This window comes from Peromyscus leucopus, chromosome 9 (assembly GCF_004664715.2).
Source record: "Peromyscus leucopus breed LL Stock chromosome 9, UCI_PerLeu_2.1, whole genome shotgun sequence".
Lineage (NCBI taxonomy): Eukaryota > Metazoa > Chordata > Mammalia > Rodentia > Cricetidae > Peromyscus > Peromyscus leucopus.
In genome coordinates this window covers 53,839,823-53,859,731 of record NC_051070.1, presented here as the reverse complement: position 1 = coordinate 53,859,731, position 19,909 = coordinate 53,839,823, and the positions used below count along the sequence as shown (strand labels likewise).

Genomic DNA, 19,909 nt, shown 5'->3' with positions numbered 1-19,909 from the left:
ATAATTTTCCTCTACTCCCCCCTCCTCTGCCCCAACACACACATTCAGCTGAGTCTTGTGTACAGCATCAGGAGAATATCATTCTCCTGAGACATTTAACCCACTGAGCCCCCCCACCCTCCACCCCTGCTGCCCCTTAAGGATCAGCATCAGTGTGAAGGTCTTCCCAGGAGAGCAGTTAACCCACTAAAAGTCACACCAGAAGACCTTAGATGGGGAAAAAGAAAACCTTCCTTTTACGATCTTTTTAGGGCAGGAATTGTGGATGTTCTAGAGAGGGCCCCACAGTGAGAACAAGCTTTCTTCCTCTCCACAAAACTTTACTACACCGAAACAGACTGGTGTACGCCAGCTCCCAGAAAAGAAGACTGGATCTGCAGAAACTGCTAGTTTCTGTGGTGAGTGAGAGTCTACTGGAGCAGACTGCAGATGTCCAACCTAATGTCCCTGCAGAGGAAGACATGCACCCTGAGCATCGGGGAGTCAGGCCCGCCAGAGCAGCTTCAGCCACCTCAAGCTGGGAAGAACCAGTGAATGTGGCATCCAGTAGCTAAAGAAGTCCCACACCACATGTAACTTCCATAGCAACCTCCACTGCCGTCTTGGGGTCAGGGGATTGAAGTGTGTCAAGAAGAAAGTCCGCATCTTGCCTTTTGGTGGAGAGTGACTAAAGTGGATCCCCTGTGCATGCGCTAGGCAAGCACGTTACCACTCGGCTTAACCCTTTAAACTTTAAAAAATATTTTAAAATTATTTACACTATGTGTACGTGCGGAGGGGTATGTGCATGTGAGTGCAGATATCTGACGGGGGCCAGAGGCATTAGACTCCCAGAAACTGGAGTTCCAGATGGCTGTAAGCCACCCATGGTGTTGGGAACCGAACCCAGGTCCTCAGCAAGAACAGTTGGAGCTCTTAATTGAGACATGTCTATCAGCCACATACCCCACCCCACTTTTTTTTTTTTTTTTTTTTTTTTTAACTTTTTGAGACACAGTCTAAGTTGCTCAAAGTAGCTTTAAATTCACTCTTTAGTCCAGCCTGGCCTTGAATTTGTCACCTCCTGCTTCCCCCGGGCAGATGACAGGCCTGTACCAACAGGCCTGGTTGTCTTCGAATTCTCCGAGGTTGCATGGTCTCTGAGGGTAGGGCGCCTTACACTCCCATCCCACAGCTCCGGCATGAATTCACGTGTGTTTGCTGGCTCGGCTTATCCAGGCAGGCAGGAAGAATGGGCTGAATGAGTAAGTAGATACTGATCCCACCCCACCCCCCACATCCCATGCCAAAATGCAGCAGCTACAAGGCACGGGGTTACTTTGAGCAGCTCAGAGTTGGCTGTGGGAAAGAGGGCAAGGCGGAAAGCTGATACCCGACACCCTCTGCCCAGCACCTTTGCCCAGCAGACACCCGTGTCCACGGCTGGATCTCAGGCTTAGCCTCCATTCTCACTCTGTACCTTTGGGAGGGACTCAGAAGTCACACTGAGTACATCAATGGCCTTGACTCCGGGCAGAGTCCAGAGTTCTCAGAACAAACTCCTTTCAAGATTCCTCACTTGCACCTCTTGGGAAAGTTCAACTCTCTGGCTTTGGCTGTGATGGTTTGTTTGGTCAATTGGGGCTTTCTCTCTAAGAGGTTCCCCACTGGCTCTCCATGAACGGATGTGCTGAGAAAAGTCACAATCCGCCAGGTGTTCAAAGCAAGCAGGAGGGGCTGGAGAGATGGCTCAGCAGTCAGGAGCACCCACCGGCTGTTCTTCCAGAGGACCCAGGTTCAATTCCCAGCATCCACACGGCAGCTCATAATTGTCTGTAGCTCCAGTTCCAGGGTACCTGACACCTTCATACAGATATATATGCACGCAAAACACCAATGTATGTAAAATTAAAAAAAAAAAAAAAAAAAAAAAAAAAAAAAAAAAAAAAAAGCTGATCTCCAGCCATGGTGGTGTACACAGGCGCCCTCTGCTGGCAAGGTGGTGCTCTGCACCTCATCGGACGAGTTCCCAGCCTAGCTGTCCTTTCTATGAGGTCTCCTCTAGGACCACGCTCCTGCCCCTTCTGTGTTCCCACAAAGAGCCCACAACGCGTTCAGGATCAATGCTTTATTTTTTACCAGCTCCAGTGTTACAACTGTAGCAGCACGGCAGACACCCCACATGGGAACACACTGCAGCGCCCCGTACTCGGCAGTCACGAGGCGAGGACAATCATCTCCACCACGGGCATTTTAACACATTCAGAAAAATAACACTGGACCACTCTTAACCCACACATTGTGCGTCCGGCAGCGGCACATCTGTTGTTCACAGACACAAATACCCATAAATAAAGTTAAATAAAGCCTTTGCTGGCGTAGCAGTGTGTTGGAGATACAGCCTTGGGATGGCGTTTGGAGGAGGATGGCTGTTTGACATTGGGGGGCGGGGGGGAGAACAAGCACACATAAAAGTAGCTCTATTGAATCCAATTTTTTAAAAAAATAGACATGAACTAAAAACATTCCATTTTAAAAAGATCAACGTTTTGGTCTATAATTAATTAACACTCGTCTATTAAGTGGTTGACTGTCACGTGGCCTGAACACACACACACACACACACACACACACAGTTAAAGTATTAACAGTGTACCCAGGTGGCACGGTCCATCCGTGGATGTCACTTCAAAGATGACAATGACTCTATTAACCTGGTCACTGGGGCAGGGGAAGCACTTTCCTATTTAGAACTTGGCGGTGTCAAAAATAATCACAGTCAACACATAGGCTATATATATATATATATATATATATATATATATATATATATATATATATAAAACGTGCATGGGGGTGAGGACAACACCAGCTTTGGAGCGAAGGGTGAGAGGGGAAAATGAGCCCCCACTGGAGGGACAAACACTTCTGTTCAATGCCTCACAACTCTTTCAGACACATCACTTGCTCAACCTACGGTGACTGGCTGGGCTGGCCTGGGCTGGTTAAAAAGCAGCCTCCCTGCAGCTCTACCCATCATCACAGGGAGGGGACAGCTAGGACTGGACCCCTGGACTTCAAGCCCACAGAGTCCTGAAGTCCTGGCCTTACTTCTCCATCTTTCATGGCCCTGACCAAAGAGGCTATTCCAGAAGATAACTGTAAAGAAAATCCCACAGGGAATATTGTTTTTGCAGCGGGATTAGTCACCAAATAAACCAAAGGGCGGGGTAGGAATAATGTTTCGGACTTGATTTAAATTTTACTTCAGATTCTATGATTTGATTTCCCCCTCCGTTTACAGGATTTAACACTACTCAACACCAGCAGGGTGAGAGTAGAAACATTTTCAGTGATAACAGGACACCAGCCAGCCTAGGACACCAGCAAGTACAGAAACCTGCGCTATGACAGGTCAGTAGCCAGCCACGCAGCCCTCATGGAGCAGCACATCTAAGTCCTTGAGCTGACTCTCTCCTCCTGATCTGAAGAAAAGAGAGGACAGCTGACCATTATGTAACTTCTCACAGCTGCTGGACAGAACCAAAACCTGTGCCCAGGGGCACTGGGTGATGCGTGGTCCCAAGATGAAAATTCTCCATGTACAAGCTGGATTTTTCCCAGGCGGCTGCACCCATCCACAGGAACTTAAGGTCCATGCCTCCCCAGCGAGAGGGAGCATGCTAGCCATGGCTCCCAAAATGAGACCGGGGCCAACAAAATGAAAGCGCCAGTGTGTTCCCTGCTCATTCACTGAGCTGGAAGCTGGAAGAGGGAAACTGAGACCATCCCGTCATCTCCACGAGAGCGGCCGACTAGAAGACACAGGCTTGTGTTTTCTCTCAGAGATGATCTGACTCCATGTCAGAAAACAAAGCAGAGAGGACATAGGTTCTCAAGTGACACGGGATGAGACAAGGCTGCTGAGCAGCTTTGGAGAGGCAGAGAGAGCCCTAGCAGGCGTCAACAGTGCAGTCTGGGCTGGAGGGCTGGCCTCGGTGCAGTAAGAGGTTGTGACAGTCAAGACACAGGGCTGAACAGGGCTGGGGACAGATGAACGCCAGAAATACTCTAACTGTGGTTTTCAAAAATCCCTAGACTGCAGGGAAAATGGGTTAAGAGGTGACTAATAAAAACACATACCGACCAAGTTAGCTGAAATGCCTGAGAACGAGGTCGCTGCAGAAATTAGTCCTGAGACACAGGCGGGATTGTCTCACTGATTTGCTAGGCAAATGATGGCCTATCCAGTGCGTAAGTGCTGATAAGGGGGGGCACACATTCACATCACTCTCAGGGAAGGTTAAGGCCAGCCATTCTTATTCGACCGGGGCCACTACCCTACAGTGTGGACAACCCGGATGCTTAGGGCCCTATGCGTGGGTCCACAGGTGGAGGGAGATGCTCCAGGGCCGTAGCTTGCTTTGGTCCTGGAAGTTTTAGGAAAGACAGAAAGGCACACGTGGGTGACTTTTTTGTTATTTTTTTGTTTAAAAAAAAAAAAAAAAAAAAAAAAGCTCCAAGTGGTCATTATTTTGACTTGATTTGTTTTCAACGTACCTTTTTCCCCCATGAAAAGAGAAATTCGAAATATAAAGTTCGTATTTATTATCTTACATTCAAGTTAAACTCCTATGGGAGGGGCGCTACACACAATGTCAGGCCACATAGAGCCATTTATTACTTTGGTGCCTGTTTTTCCTGTTTGTTTTACTTCTCATGGTGGAAGGATTCAACCCTCTTATTTAAAAAAAAAAAAAGGTACATTTTCCCAACTCTAACACTATGTATGGACACACACAAGCACACACAATTTCAAAAATCTCTATGTAGAAAAATAAAGGATAAACATTATCCACCTATTTTAGACTGGGTAATGGTACTTTTATGTACGTAAACTCTTTCTTTACTTTGTCACTGTTCTCCTCGGCGGTGAGACCTAAAGATCTCGGGAGGAGAAGGCCACAGTGATGCAGGAAAGCTACATTCCTCTCAAGGGAGGAGGAGAAAAAGCAACTTCTCTCGCTCTCCTTCCCAAGTTTTTTTCCCACCTACCCCCCCCCAACCTGGGATGTCCCCACAGACAGCCTTCTGAGCCGGGGAGGCTGGTCTTCCCTTTCTAGGGTGCCAGGGTATGAAGGGCCCGGCTCGAGCCACCCTGGTCAGGACAGGGCCTGGGTGTGAGGACAAGGGGCTGAGGCAGGAACAAAAGATGCTGGAACCACTTCCCACTGCCCGTGCCTTTAGTACAGAGTTCGATTCTCCAGCTGCCGCTTCGTAAGGAAATACTTGAAGAACTCATAGACGGACCAGGAGATGGCGGTCGAAGGCATCTGGTAGATGACCCGAGCATAGATACCCTTGAAGTAGCCGGCAAGGCCGTTGAGCTGGTATACCATCCTGAAGGCGTTGGCCATGCCCGACAACCGGCCACTGACGTTGGCCAGGGAGAGCGCCATGTTCTCCTGCGTGTTGAGGAGGGTCTTGCAGACGTCCAGCGGGGTGGTCGCAGCTGCAGCCAGCGCGCCGGCCAGGCCTCCTGAGATGATGTGAGACTGTGGGTTGTAGTTTCGGAGGGGGTTGACCTGCTCCTGCAGGAACTCGTAGGTGATGAAGTGGATGGACTGGAAGGGTATGTTCATGGTCAGCTGTGTGGTATAACTCCTGTAGAAGGCCCCCAACCCCTCGGTCCGCCACACCGTCCGGATACAACTGAGGGCTGACTGGTGCTGTGAGTTGTACATCTGTAAGCGCTGTTTCACCACTGGGTCCGGGTGGGGATGAGCAATCGGCAGGCAGGCGGTTGGTTTGGCCCCCATCCCAGATGGGAGTGAAATGGGAAGCCAACCAATAAAGAGAAACAAGCATGTTAGAACACACATCGGTGACAGGTACCAAGACAGCACACACACACACACACACACACACACACACACACACACACAGAGCCAGGAAGCCTTGGAGGGCCAGCTCCAGGCAGCCTGGCTCAACTCTGCTTCATTTCTATCTCCAGGACCCTGTGCCAGGAAAGTGGATAATTCTAAAGAATATCCTGTCTGAAGCTTGAAGGAGAGGTCACCCCAAATCAGGCATTCACTTCAGCCTAGATTAGATGACCTGACCCCCAAGGTCTTAGCCCTCTACACCCTCCCCACAAAATATCTCCCTCTCCCTGACCTATCCTTGTCCCATCTATTAAGAGTATGCCTGAGCTGGGCAGTGGTGGCACATGCCTTTAATCCCAGCACTCGGGAGGCAGAGCCAGGCTGATCTCTGTGAGTTCGAGGCCAGCCTGGTCTACAGAGTGAGTTCTAGGACAGGCTCCAAAGCTACACAGAGAAACCCTGTCTCAAAAACCAAAAAAAAAAAAAAAAAAAAAAAAAAGAGTATGCCTGAGCTGACAGCATGGTAGCATGTGCCTTTAATCCCAGTTTACAAGGCACAAACAGGTGGATCTGTATGAGCTCAAGGCCAGCCTGGTCTACACAGGCAGTTCCAGGCCAGCTAAGACTACATAGTGAGATCTTGTCTCAAAACAAAACACTAACCTACAAGAGTATCCCTGACTTCCTGATTTTAATCTGTATCACAGTTCACCTGGGACAACACCAGAATTACATCTGTCAAAGTCTGAATGACATCCCCTAGCGCAGACCCCGGCTTTAAGACAAAAATAAACAAATGGCTCATGGGACCAGAGAACATGAAGTGTGTTCCCGAGAATCCTATGGCGCCTACACACTGCCAAGAGCATCTACATGAGAGGCTCCATCTGTAAAGAGGGACCGAGTCACGAGTAAAGCCAAGTGGAGAGCCTCATTTAATTGTTAAAATAAAAAGGGGTGGGTGGTGGCTGGAGAGAAAGTTCAAGTTAAGAGCACTGGCTGCTCTTCCAGAGGACTCAGATTTGATTCCTAGCACCCACAAAGAGACTCGCAATGGTCTGTAACTCCAGTTCCAGGGGAATCCCGTACACTCTTCTGGCTTCTGTGGGTACCAGGTACACATAAATACATGCCAACAAGACACTCATACACATAAAAAAAATTTCTTAGTTATGAACATCCAAGTGTGATAGCATTTACTTAACATCCCAGAAATCTGGAGGCTGGGGCAGGGGGATAGAGATTCAAGACTAGCCTGGGTTATACAACAAGGCCTTGTCTCCAAAGCAAACAAACAAAAATACTGTTGAAATAAACCCTCTGCTTAGTTAACATTGATCATGTGACTGTTGTTGTCATCAGGTCCCTGTATGGACAGCTTTTTTTTTTTTTTTTTTTAAAGAAAGTATCCAAAAAAAAAAAAAAAGGAGCCGGGCAGTGGTGGCACACACCTTTAATCCCAGCACTTGGGAGGCAGAGGCAGGCGGATCTCTGTGAGTTCGAGGCCAACCTGGGCTACCAAGAGAGTTCCAGGAAAGGCACAAAGCTACACAGAGAAACCCTGTCTCGAAAAAAAAAAAAAAAAAAAAGAAAGTATCCCAAGATATATACAGATAGTCAGTCCCTCAATACTATGACTCTGTATCCACAGATTTAAGTAACTGTACATCAAAATAACCAGGAAAGAAAATGGTCTGTCACAAACAGATGCAGACCTTTCTCTTGGCATTATTCCCTAGGGGATATCATACAGCATCTACTCACACAGTACTGAAACCGAGGAGTAAGCCAGAGATGATTTAAGCGTGCATAAGGACACCGAGTGGGTTTATAAATACTGCCCTATTTTTTAAGAGGACCTCTAAAATAAAGAGTAAGAAAAAGTCCTCCCTCAAAATGGCCACATGTCAATTTTAGAAAAACATAGGGTTAATAACTCAATATATTCACCTTCTCTTGAAATTTTCCATAGTCATTACAAATGAAAGGGGGGCGGGGAAAGGCTGGGTATGGTGATGCACACATCCCAATAATCCCAGTGTTCAAGAGGCCGAGGCAGGAAGGTTTGGAATTTGGGCTAGCCTGGGTCTCCAGAGAGAGTTCCAGGGTACCCTGGGTTGTATGGTGAGATTCTATATTAAGGAGGGGAGAGTGGTGGGGGATGATGCCACCCACAATGGATGAGATGGGAACAGTGCCCTCTAAATTTGTGACTGGAAAAAATGAACAGTGTCGGATGTGTATATATGCTTGTTGTGCGCACCCTTGAACACACAGATTGTTTTACAGCAGTGAAGACCGTGCAAAGCAATCCCCAAGTCTTCTGCCCCAGTGGGTCTGGGGCGGAGCCTGGAGAGAGCAGTTTTTAACTCCTCCTAGGGTGCTGCTGTAAGTAGGCAGACAGCTCTGCCTAGCTGTTTCCACAGCAGAAAGCTCCGTTCTCCGGGGCTCCCTGGCTTTCTTGAGGCCTCCCGGTCATGTATAAAGAACGCGGGCGTCCGGCAGGCTCTGATAAATCCAGCCCTTGCCCGCCTCCTGCCCCCAGCTCCTCTGGCCTCTCCACCTAACCCCCACGGTCCCTCCCTAGAACCGTGAGACATTACCTTCTGCTGGATTCATTACTGCATCGTGGAGTAGGGTGGCCATACTCCCAGCTATCCCTGCAAAACAAACTCCAGAAAATCAACCGCTGACTCCTGGTGTTCCGGAAAGTTCCTCGAACCTACAAGTCAGACGAACTCTGGATTTAGCTTTCTAAGGCTCAGAACTGACTAGCGGCTCGGCCCAGATGAGCAAATTTAAAAACCCCAAAGCGGTGGTAAGAAATGCCGAATAGCAACACGGAGCAGTGCTGTTGACCAGAGAGCATTGTTATACACATCTCAGAGACCCTTTTTTTTTTTTCTCTCCTTGTAAGCCAACCGTGGGAAAGGTTAGAGCCCAGAAACCACACTCTAGGCGTTTCCCACTGCCTAGATTTTAGCTCTCTTGTCTTGAGCCCTTGGGTACAGAGTGCTCGCTCTCTGTGCCCTTCAGTTGAGGCTACTGAAGGAGATAACATCACACATGTGGCTGGCTGCCTTAAGAGTGTCTCAGCCTCTCAGGTCTGGCCTTATGAATGAACTTCATGGGAGGTCTCCTCCGGGCTGGCTTTGAAAGCCTGAATCGGCCCTGGAATGTCTGCTTCTGGCTTCCTCCTGCCTGCCACCCTTCCGCGGCTGCCTGCTAACGACATGACCGGTGGGAGGGATGAGGGACTGACTATGAGTCACCTCTCGGCCCCTGCCTACTGCACACACAGACACAAAGGCAATTATCCCCAGAGAGGTGACAGCCACCACAGCGTTTAGCATAATGCTGCAGGGATAGTACTGGGCAGACTGTCTCCTTCATGGAGCTGAACTGTTACGTAGGGCCGGTTGGGTGAAAGAAGGACCTGTTGTCACTGCCTCGGAGATGCATGGGGGCGTGGCTCTTGCTGACTGGGGCAATAAAGGCAAAGAACGGTCACCAGCAGAAAAGCCAAAGGATGTCAGCTGAGCGGCCGAGTATGCTTGTCTCTAAGGGTGGCTGATGGAAAGGATGCTATTTTGTTCTGGGTAGAACAAAAAAAGCCAACCAGAGCTTTACCGCTGATCACATTCGCCTCTCCGTTGCCTCATAACGGATTCTGTCAAAATAAACAAATCTTACGTGGCTCTGCTATCCAGTAGTCCTGTCCCCTCCACTGAGAAGCCCATTGAAGTCCCACCCCATGCTACCATCCGGCCTGGCTCATTGGCTCCTGCTTTATACACCAGTTGCCCACAAATGCCCAATTCCCATCCACCCGCCCTGCCCTCCCAAGATCAACCACAGGGAACTAGGTCGGCCCTGGCTTGCAGAAAGATGCGACTCAGACACACGGAGGAGGCTGGGGAGGGAGGCTCAAAAGCCCGAATCTCCTGCAGCTTAAAGTAGGGGAGGCCTTCCGCAGTGGCCCGAGTCCTCTGTCAGCATAAAAACGTCTTGACCTTTCAAGGCTCAGTTAGATCCTGGTGCTGGAGAGACCTGTTGGACCAGTTTTTAAATAGTCTCAAGGAAGCTGTCCTTCTGAGTTTTGTTTTGCATCCAGCATTCAAAAGAATTTTTTTCCTATGACCGATCATTAATTGTGTTGAGTGGTTTTTGTAAGGAAAAAAAAAAAGCCCACGCAACAATAAATACCAAAACACTTCTACCGTCAGCTTCCCCCAGAGGAAGAGGAGGGAATAAATGATGAATAAAACATGTGTACGAGTGTGTGTATGTGTGTACATTCACGTGACCCTAGAGTTCTCTGTTCCTGAGCAAGAGCTGATGAAGACGAAGGTTGCTGGTTCCTGGGGAGGAAGACCCAGGGAGCAAGGACTGAAGAGAAGAGCTTCCTAGCTCCAGACAAACGCTTTCAAAATACCATTAGCTAGGTGGCTGTTTCCTTGCTGGCTGAAAACGTCATTTAAAGTCCTTTTCATGTTTTCGTAGCAGGCAAAATACATGGCGTGAGCGGGCCCTGCACCCATCATCATCACGTTCAGGCCCCTCAGGGGCCTCCAGAAGCCTTCTGTTTGTATGATCTTCTTGAAGGCACCATAGATGCTTGGATACTGGGCTTTGGGATCTGGATTCAAACTCTGCATTCGTGTCTGCGGGAGACAGAAAATATGTATGAATCAGGGAGTTAGTTAATAGGCATGAAAAGGGGAGAAAAGACAACCCAGAAAATAGAAGGAAAAAAGTCAGTTCTTATCACTTTTTGGTGAGAAAAAAAAAATACAAAAAGTACTCTGTCGCCCATAACTCTCCACAGCCTTGCATTTGAAAAGCCTTCACAGCTTACAGAAAAGACAAGCAAAGAAGGGGGAGGGGTGTGCAGAATATGAATGAGCTCCCTAACTGAGTCCTGCCATGGGTATGCTGTGTGGCTTCTGTTAGAGCCCTTAACCACTCTGGGCCTCAAGATCTTCAATGAACAACCACATTTGTTATGAGCAAGCATTGAAACGACACCTTTGAAAACTCTTTATGAGCTTGGACTCTCGCTCCCCAGTCTCTGTGGAAGGTTGACCCTAGAGTCTTTAAGGATACCAAAATTCATGAACATTTAAACCTGTATGAAATGCTATGTACCTGTCCCAGATGATATATAATGTACTAACAGTGCTATATAAAGGCCATGGGATGTAGCTCCAGTTGGTAGAATGTTTGCCTATCATATACAAAGCTTCGGATTTGAGCCCCAGCACCATATACATAAACCATGCATGGTGGGCATGACTGCAATCTTAGCACTCAGGATATAGGAGAAGAATCAGGAGTTCAAGGTCATACTCATCTATAGCAAGTCCAAGGCCAGCCTAGGCTACACGAGACCCTGTTTCCACAAAACCAACCAAACAACCAACAATAAAAAACCAACTTAACGGGGCTGGAGAGATGGCTCCGCGGTTAAGAGCAGTGGCTGCTATTCCAGAGGACCGGGGTTCAATTGCCAGCACCAATATGGCAGCTCATAACTGTCTGTAACTCCAGTTCCAGGGGACCTGATGCCCTCACACTGACATATATGCAGGCCAAATACCAATACACATAAAATAAATAATAAAAATTTAAAAAACAACAACTAACAATTAAAAGCTGCTGCCACCACCAAAAGAAATGCTATAGGAAGTTATTAGGATGCGCCATTGAGGTACTAAAGACAAAATCTAACAGTCTGTACTTGTAAAATACAGGTGCACACTTTTCTGAATTAGGATACACAGCTGGCTACAGCTGCTAGTCTGGAGAAAGCCAACTGCGTTATCAGCACCCTTCTGGTCTACTCTGGTTCCCAAGCGTCCTTCTGGTCTACTCTGGTTCCCAAGTCTTATGCACCCTTCTACAGCTGAACCTCTGTGCCCTGACAGTTATTCCTCAGGCCCTACTAGGAAATCTCCCCCAATCCTCTGGGCCTCACCCATCTCATCAACTCTAAGTATCTTTTACATTACGTTTTTGTGAAGTAACACTCAGTGAGTTAGGCCTCTCTCTTACCACTTCCTATGCACAGGATGGTCTTCATGAGGAGAGGCCATGGCTTCCCCGGCTCTGTTGGCCTCCAACACTCCCACAGGTATGAAAGACACTTGAGGAGGTGGGGGTTAACTCCATTATTTCAACCTCGCTAGGCTGAGATCCCCAAATACCTGATCAAACATCGGTGTACTCTAGATGATCCTCTGATGTTTGTTTTGTTTTGTTTTGTTTAGATAAGGTTAACAATTAAAGTCAGTTGTCCCTGACTAAAGCAGGTCACTTGGTAGCTGTCCAGCCTGCCGGCCTGCCCTACAGGCTAGGAATGTGCAGCCCCAATGGTGATGCCGAGCCAGTTCCTTAAAACAAATCTCTCAGCTTCATTCTCTCTCTACAGAGAGAGACAGAGATCTGCGTACACATCCTTCTTGGCCTTTTTCTCTGGACAGTCCTGCTTATAACATCAGTAGGAGATACTTGAAACACTTGCCAAAATGGTGGGCACATGTTCCTTCTTCTCTCCCTCCTCCACACACCCCCACCCCAGCCTAGAGGAGGGGGGTCTCCAACCTTTGGAGGCAGTATCCTTTAATTCCCAAGCAGAACCATATAACACATCGAATGTATGAATTGGAAATGAGACAACGAGTTCCACGGTGGTACCTCCCTTCCACTCCTCAAAAACAGCATCACCTCCCATTCACCCCCCACCCCCCCACCCCCAGATAAACACTGTAAAAACCAACAGCCTAAATTAGGCGCCAGTTTCAGATTTCAGAACTTTCTGGCCCCTAAAATTGCAAAGAACACGGGACACATTTTTGCCAACCAAGATCCACAACCAACAAAAGCACCAGTTACCACCTGCCCTCTGCAGCAATGACCATTGCCTTGAAAACATAAGTGCATTTTTAATGCTTAATAGAAAGACAAAAGAAAAGAAAGTGTGTAGGGGGGAGGCCTAGTGGTACAGGTCTGCAATCCCAGCTACTAGGAGGCTAAGAAATGAAGGTCCAAAGTTGAAGGCCACCCAGTAGTATCTAGTGAGTTCAAGGACAGCTGGGCTGCTAGTGAGACCCTGTCTAGAAATGAAAACGAGAAAGAAGCTGCGTGTGTAGACCAGAGGCAGAAGACCTGCCTGCAGGCGCTAGATTTGGTCCTTGGCACCACAGAAAAAATATGCAGGAAACTGTCCCGCTGTGTTCCTGATAAAACGCCAAGGTAAAAGCAGCCTTATTAGAGATTTTCCCTTTCCTCCCACGGGCTGAGGGAGATGTCTCTGGCCCACCCCAAGGAAACCACAGCCTCTGGATACCCCTGAGTTGTGGAAAGCTCAGAGTCCCTGCCTCTTCGTGTTATCTATGTTGATTTCTAGTTGAATCGGAGGGTTCATTATAAGCAAACAAAACCAAGGGGGTAGACTTCCACAGGCCAGTATGACAATCAAAGGGACAGCTGAATCATGGCAACCACTGTTTAGCTGCTGGGCAGCAACCTAGAGATGTTTGGGTACGTACAGTGTTCGTGCGGGCCACAAGAGGCTACCATCCCTGAGAGCTGAAGAAGCTCTCCGGCACTAACTTGTAGAAGGTTTGAAATCACTCAAAGTGTCGAGCAAAGGAGGTCTTGTCTTTCACCAGGCTGTGTGTGTGTCTCCTGTGGCTGTCGGTGACAAAAAGCCAAAAATCTCAGCAGGACAGATGGTGCAATCAATGCACTGTTTGTGGCCCTGGGCCTTGGCAGCACAGGACTGGGGTGGATTCAGATCCTGTGGCTCTCGGTGCAACCCTGGTCAGTCAGTTCATCTCCCTAAGCATGAGTTCATCCCCTGGGAGAGTGGCGGGGCAATGAAACAGCATCATGTCTATTTCATCTGCAGTTAGTGATTAAGGAGTCACCAAGTGTATGTGTGTGTGTGGGGGGGAGATGTGTGCGAAGGGGACTAAAGTGGATCCAGGATATAGTCTCCTAGAGATCTGAGACTCCACCACCCCTAGCTTGGGTTCCAGCTCACATTCACTGCAGGGACTCAGGCCTGGTAGATGTACTAATCCTGTGTACCCAATAAATATTTGCTGCATGGATAGATACATGGATTGATGACTTTAAAATGCCAAGTGGGGTGAAAAGAGTCTGCACCGCCTGGCCCACCTCCCCTGAGCAAGAGCCATGCTCTCAGGGACTAAATCTGCCTATCTATCTATTCCTAATTGATGTCAAGACTACAATCCACTGTGTTCCTCAAGCTCTGTTGTGCCCTGCTGAACAAGCCTGTCCCTGAAGACTAACCTGAGCTTATGGAGAAGGGTGAGTCTGGCCAGGCTTTGTCCAGGGCAGGGGCCCCAATGCCTCCTAAACTATCTGCTGTCTTGTGCCTCTTCACAGAGAAGAAAGTACTGGCCTACCCGGTGGGTTCTCACCTCCTCCTGAGTCCCTGGCCTAGGGCAAAGCACTGCCAGGGTTTTTTAGGACTTCCTTGGATTCAAGCAGGCAGAAACCCAGAGCCTAGGGCAAGAGGGGGCAACAGGTGAGAAAACAGAGCCATCCATCGGGAGAGGTAGCTGTTGCAAGTCCTCAGTCCAGACCAGATGCTGGCTCTGGCAGGCCCAAGTGGGTTCTGATTTATCATGCTCTCTCTCTGCTCCCCGGCATGTTTGATTTGAAAATGAAAGGGGGGGGGGAGGATGAAGCAGAAGCTGAGTCACCTGGGAGACACTGAGACAAGATTTATGGGTACCACCACCTCAACACATAGGAATTCAAAACGTTTTTATTTCCTAAATTCTTCTGCCGATTCTAATCACTGCAGGGTAGGAAGTCTCATTAAAGGACTCTTGAGGCCCTGCCCAGCCCCTGGTACTTTCTATTAACATCCTTGGCAGTACAGGATTCACCGAGAGTTCTATGGGGGGTGGGGCATTGAGGGAAGGCGGTGGGCACGCAGCCAGGCAGGGTGGGTAATGGTGAGGTCCACAGTTGTAGGCTTCAGAACCAACCTGAGGTAGCTTACCCTGGCATGTGGCTGTTCTCAGCTGTAATAATCCCCCAGAGAGCTCCTGGGGGAACACTGGGCTGCCTATCAGTCAACCATCATACCTCCTCCACCCCTTTTATACATCCAAGATTATCCCGCAGGCCTTTCCTTTACACACGTGTCCCCCTGTCAGCTCATTGGACACAGCATCAACACTAGTGCTTCCCAGGGAAGTCTGGGATTGACTCTGCATTCCCAACCCCCTTGTCTGATAAAAACATGGCGGCTACGCCAAACACTATTGAACCAAAGTGCGCCCAACCTCCTAAGAAAGAGATAACGTCAACTGGGCATCGCTGCGCTTTGGCGGGTGTTTCTGTCCTCAGGGAATGCTCGGTGATACTCACCTGGAGTACAGGCAGGTGGCTGTGTGCATGGAGCGGGGCCCAGGTAGGCCCTCCCCAAAGAGCAACCACCCAGGGCCAGACTCTGGAAGTGGAAAGAAAAAAGACAATGGGGAAAAGAAAAAAAAAAAAAAAAAAAGAACAAGAAAGCATGTGGCCGGAAGGGGAGAGAACAACCACTGAGGCGTCCAGAGGTGACAGGAGAGCCGCCACGGCTTCAGAGGAAAGGCTGGAGTCGGGTGGGTAAGGAGCGAGGCCGGAGGATGCAGAGAATGGAGGGAAGGTCATCGGTTTAACCTCTGGCTTTTACATTTCCAGTAACTCTGGTGTCTATAGACGAGAGAGCTGATACTCTCTATCTCACTGGCCAGAAAAGGAGAAAAAGTGAGTGAATGCACCTCGAGAGAATGAAGGGTTAGCAAAGATGTGGCTACCCACTCCACGGAGCACTACACTGATTAGGGGGACCTACCTACCATAGTCAGATCCACACAGGCAAAGCAGGGGGCGGGGGGCGGGGGCGGGGGCCAGAGGCTGAGGGTAGTGGATGATGGAGACCTGTCTAATGGGCACAGGAGTTTGTTTCTGCAGCAGGAAAAAAAAAAATTGTAGATTGACAGTGGTGATGACTACCCGACAACATGACTCTACGTGATGATGCTGAGCGATGGTAAGAACGGCAAAATGTATTCAAGATGTGTGTCTGTGTGTGTGTGTGCGTGTGTGGGTGAGTATGTGTGGGCGGATGAGTCTGAAGTGCACAGAGGCCACAAAAGGGCATCAGGAATTGTCATCTATTGCTCTCAGCCTACTCCTCTGAGACAAGGTCTCCTCCTGAACCCGGGACGTCGAGCCCCAGTCATCTCCAACTCCCAGGGAGCTGGGGTCCCAGACACGTACAGGATGACTGTCTTGTTAGGTGGATGCTGGGATCCCAATTCTAGACCACATGATTGCAAGGCCAGTACTCTTAACAACTGAGCCATCTCTCGGCTTCTAGCCTCAGCTTGAAAATGGCTAAGACAGAAATATATATACATATGTATACATAATATATATATATATATGTATAAAACCACAATTTTTAAAATAAAAAGACATGAGAAGAATGAAGGAAACAAACAAATGAGGTCACATGAAGATGCAGAAAACACACACACACACACACACACACACACACACCATAGAAAAGATTTGCCTGTCTGGGTTTCATCATCACTTGTCATTTATTTATGTGTATGTGTATTTGTATGTATGCGAGCAAACATGTGCCACGGTGCACATGTGATGGTAAGAGGCAAACCTTTAAGGATTCTCTCCTGGTACCAAGTGGATAATGGGGCTCAAACTAATGCCTCCAGGCTCCCCAGCAAGCGGCTTTCTCCAGCAAGTCTCAGGGGCCCCTCGGGATTTCAGCTCCTGCATTAGACCTAGCTGCCTTTCCTACCTCTTAGAAATGCATCACACACATCAGCACGTGGGAGGCTCCGGGAAGCCCTTCGGGAAAGAAACCTGTTCAGCTACTTTTAACCAGGCACTTCCTAAACATGTGTCTTTGGCAGCACACGCGGGCTTTTTTTTTTTTTTTTTTTTTTCATTGAATAAGCAGTTACACTTGGCCAAGCACACTTACGAAAACACAGCCGCAGCCAACAGGCGAACCTCTGAGGCAGAAAAGACATGGAGTCTGCGTGTGTCAGAGAACCCTGGGGCGGCCCCTATGGAGGAAGGACGGAGGGCAGCATGGTCAGCAAGGAGCGGTCTGGAGACAGCAGGTGCACCCTCTTCTGCTTGGGAGCTTTCTCCTACTCTCTTCGCACTACCGCCTTTCACTCTCAAGGGGGCAGCAAAGAGCAACGAGCTCTGGGGCTCTGGCCCAGCTCTGTCACTCAGGAGTGTGGTGTTCAGGGCCCCTGGGGAACCAGGCACTTACTTGAGTTCTAAGAGGGATTTCAGGCAATGGCACATGCATGGACCAGGCTCCTTCTATTACTCTTCCAGAGAGATTAGGAGAGGGGTCATCTCTTTCTCAAGCCTTCCCCAGGACAAGGCAGGTAGCCTGTTCTCTTACCCGGGGGAGGCGGGGAGAGGGGAGGCGGGAGAGTGGAAAATGTGTGCGCTGTCCCAGGTGAGCTCGTGTGGATCATATAACCCGAGGCAACAAGCCCGTGGAGCTCAGCCCTGTCTGTAGACAGAAAACTAGGACCCCAGAAGCACCTTCCCCATCACCTGATCGGTGGGGAGTATGGAACCTGGGTCCAGCTCCAAAGAACAACAACAAAAAAAAAAAAAAAAAAAAAAAAAAAAAAAAAAAAAACCCTGGGAGGCCTGAGATCTTCCAAAAGCACCAGCTCAGGACGCTGGCCCAGCCCGGGCACCAGTGCCATCACCAAACCACTGACTCTGCCCGAGAGAGAGAGGCTGGCGACGTACAACCTCCCATCTCACATTTCTCAAAAGAGGGTGGAGGGCGGACTTTCCTGGGTTCAGAGTCCATGTGGCACTTCCAGGATCAGAAGATAAGGTGAAAGCCAAGAACAATGGGGATGCAGCCAGGGACCCGGCTCCCAGGCCCTGGTGTGAATATACATACACACAACTTCTCTAGGGACCAAAGTGCGCGCACATATGCACGTGCTCAGTTCATGTGCTGTGCTGTGTTCCCACCACACTGGGAGCTGCTCTGAAAACATGCAAGGCCAGCTTCCACCAACAGCCACTCACAGCACTGAGGAGCTCATTCCCAAGGTGAAACCTCCCCATGACTCACCCCGCTACAGATCACAGCCCAAGGCCAGCAGGCAGAGGATCCTCTAGCCACGAGTCCCAGGGAAGCATGTCTTATTGGGGTAAAGCTACAGACTCACCTAGGCCTTGGAGAACCAAGTCCCTTCTTCCAGGATCCTTGGAGGAACATACTACAGATGTAGAATCCCAAACGCAAGGAACAGCATGTGCAGTAAGGCATTCAAATCAAGTTACACATGCCTCAAATCACCAATGCCCCGAACAAACCAACACACTAACCCACCAATACCATAAACTAATCCGCCAAAACCCCTAACAGACCACCCCCAACACATCAACACCACTAAAACACAAGGACCTATACCACAGCAGTAACTCTACCCCACCAGCACCCCTAACTCACCAGTACCCCTAACTCACCAGCATCCCTAACTTACCAATACCCCTAACTCACCAGCAAACCTGACTCACCAGCATCCCTGACTCACCAGCATCCCTAACTTACCAGCATCCCTAACTCATCAGCATCCCTAACTCACCAGCATCCCTAACTCACCAGCACCCCTGGCTCACTGCACCCCTAACTCACCAGCACCACGGCTCACCAGCAACCCTGACTCACCAGCAACCCTGACTCACCAGCATCCCTAACTCACCAACATCCCTGAGTCACCAGCATCCCTAACTCACCAGTATCCCTAACTCACCAGCATCCCTAACTCATCAGCATCCCTAACTCATCAGCATCCCTAACTCACGAGCATCCCTAACTCATCAGCATCCCTAACTCACCAGCATCCCTAACTCATCAGCATCCCTAACTCACCAGCATCCCTAACTCACGAGCATCCCTAACTCATCAGCATCCCTAACTCATCAGCATCCCTAACTCATCAGCATCCCTAACTCATCAGCATCCCTAACTCACCAGCATCCCTAACTCACGAGCAACGCTAAATTAGAGCCTACACCCTTTCCATGCTGTCTTACAGAAGACAGACTCACAATGGTCACATCCTGGTCCTTTGCAGTCCTGTACAAGAAACCACCAGCCAGCACCATTCTCACACCCACTAACCAAGAACGGAGCAGTGTGCTGAGTCCTGGAAGGGAAATCATGACACTCATGATGTTCTGCACACACCCAAGTTTACCCATAAGCTCTGAACTCCAACTCGTGCTTTGCTTTTTTTTTCCAAGTTAATTTCTTAAATTAGTATACAAAGTAGAGAATTTTATTACCCACTTTCACACGAGTCAATACACTTTGTTCTAATTCATCCCCTGTGAATTGAGTTTATACCATCCAACTTAGAAACCACACATACACAGAACGTACTTTCCTATTCAGATCTACAAAAATAAAGACATGCATGTGTGTCTATTTAACCAGGAGGAAAACTGTCCTTTGATGTTGAGAGAGCAGCAAGAGAAAACGATTACCCCACAGGTGGTCACTACGGTCTTCTCAAACGGTGAAGAATAAGGTAACTAACTACACGGCACACAGAGGGGGCATTCCAGAACATCGATTCCGAACAGAGACCTCTCGAGCTTGCTGAAATGCCCCTGCTGAGAACGTCTAATTGGGAGCAAGCAGAAAGGCCGGTCCACCTGCAATTCCAGCTGGGGTGGAGTTAGATACAGTGAGGAGAGCAGGTCTGGTGGAGGCTGATACCACACCAAAGTCCCTGGATGTCTTCAGGTGGCCCCAGTGTTAGGAGGCAGCCGAGAGAAAGTGTGTTCATACACAAACCACAAAGGTTCTCGGCTCTCTTCACTCACAACCCCCAGGGATCCCCTATTCTCAGAAGCGTTATGTTCGCTGTTCCACAGTCCTGCCTTCCTAGGTACCCATGACCATGAAGGACCCTCACACCGGCCAC

The 19,909-nt window shown here is 49.0% G+C and overlaps 1 protein-coding gene across 2 annotated transcripts in view; it reads right to left on the bottom strand.

The window, feature by feature from the left end:
* Positions 1-2,092: 2,092 nt before the first annotated feature.
* The window catches only part of Slc25a37 (solute carrier family 25 member 37), a 43,029-nt gene continuing 25,212 nt past the window's right edge, over positions 2,093-19,909 (bottom strand). Inside the window, exons 2-4 of one of the 2 annotated variants that reach the window (XM_028883184.2) lie at positions 10,300-10,528; positions 8,468-8,524; positions 2,093-5,743 (exon numbers count right to left, since the gene is read on the bottom strand). In XM_028883184.2, coding sequence (XP_028739017.1) covers positions 5,223-5,743; positions 8,468-8,524; positions 10,300-10,528 — 807 coding nt within the window. In that variant the 3' untranslated portion in view covers positions 2,093-5,222. The other variant, XM_028883185.2, reaches the window with a different exon arrangement.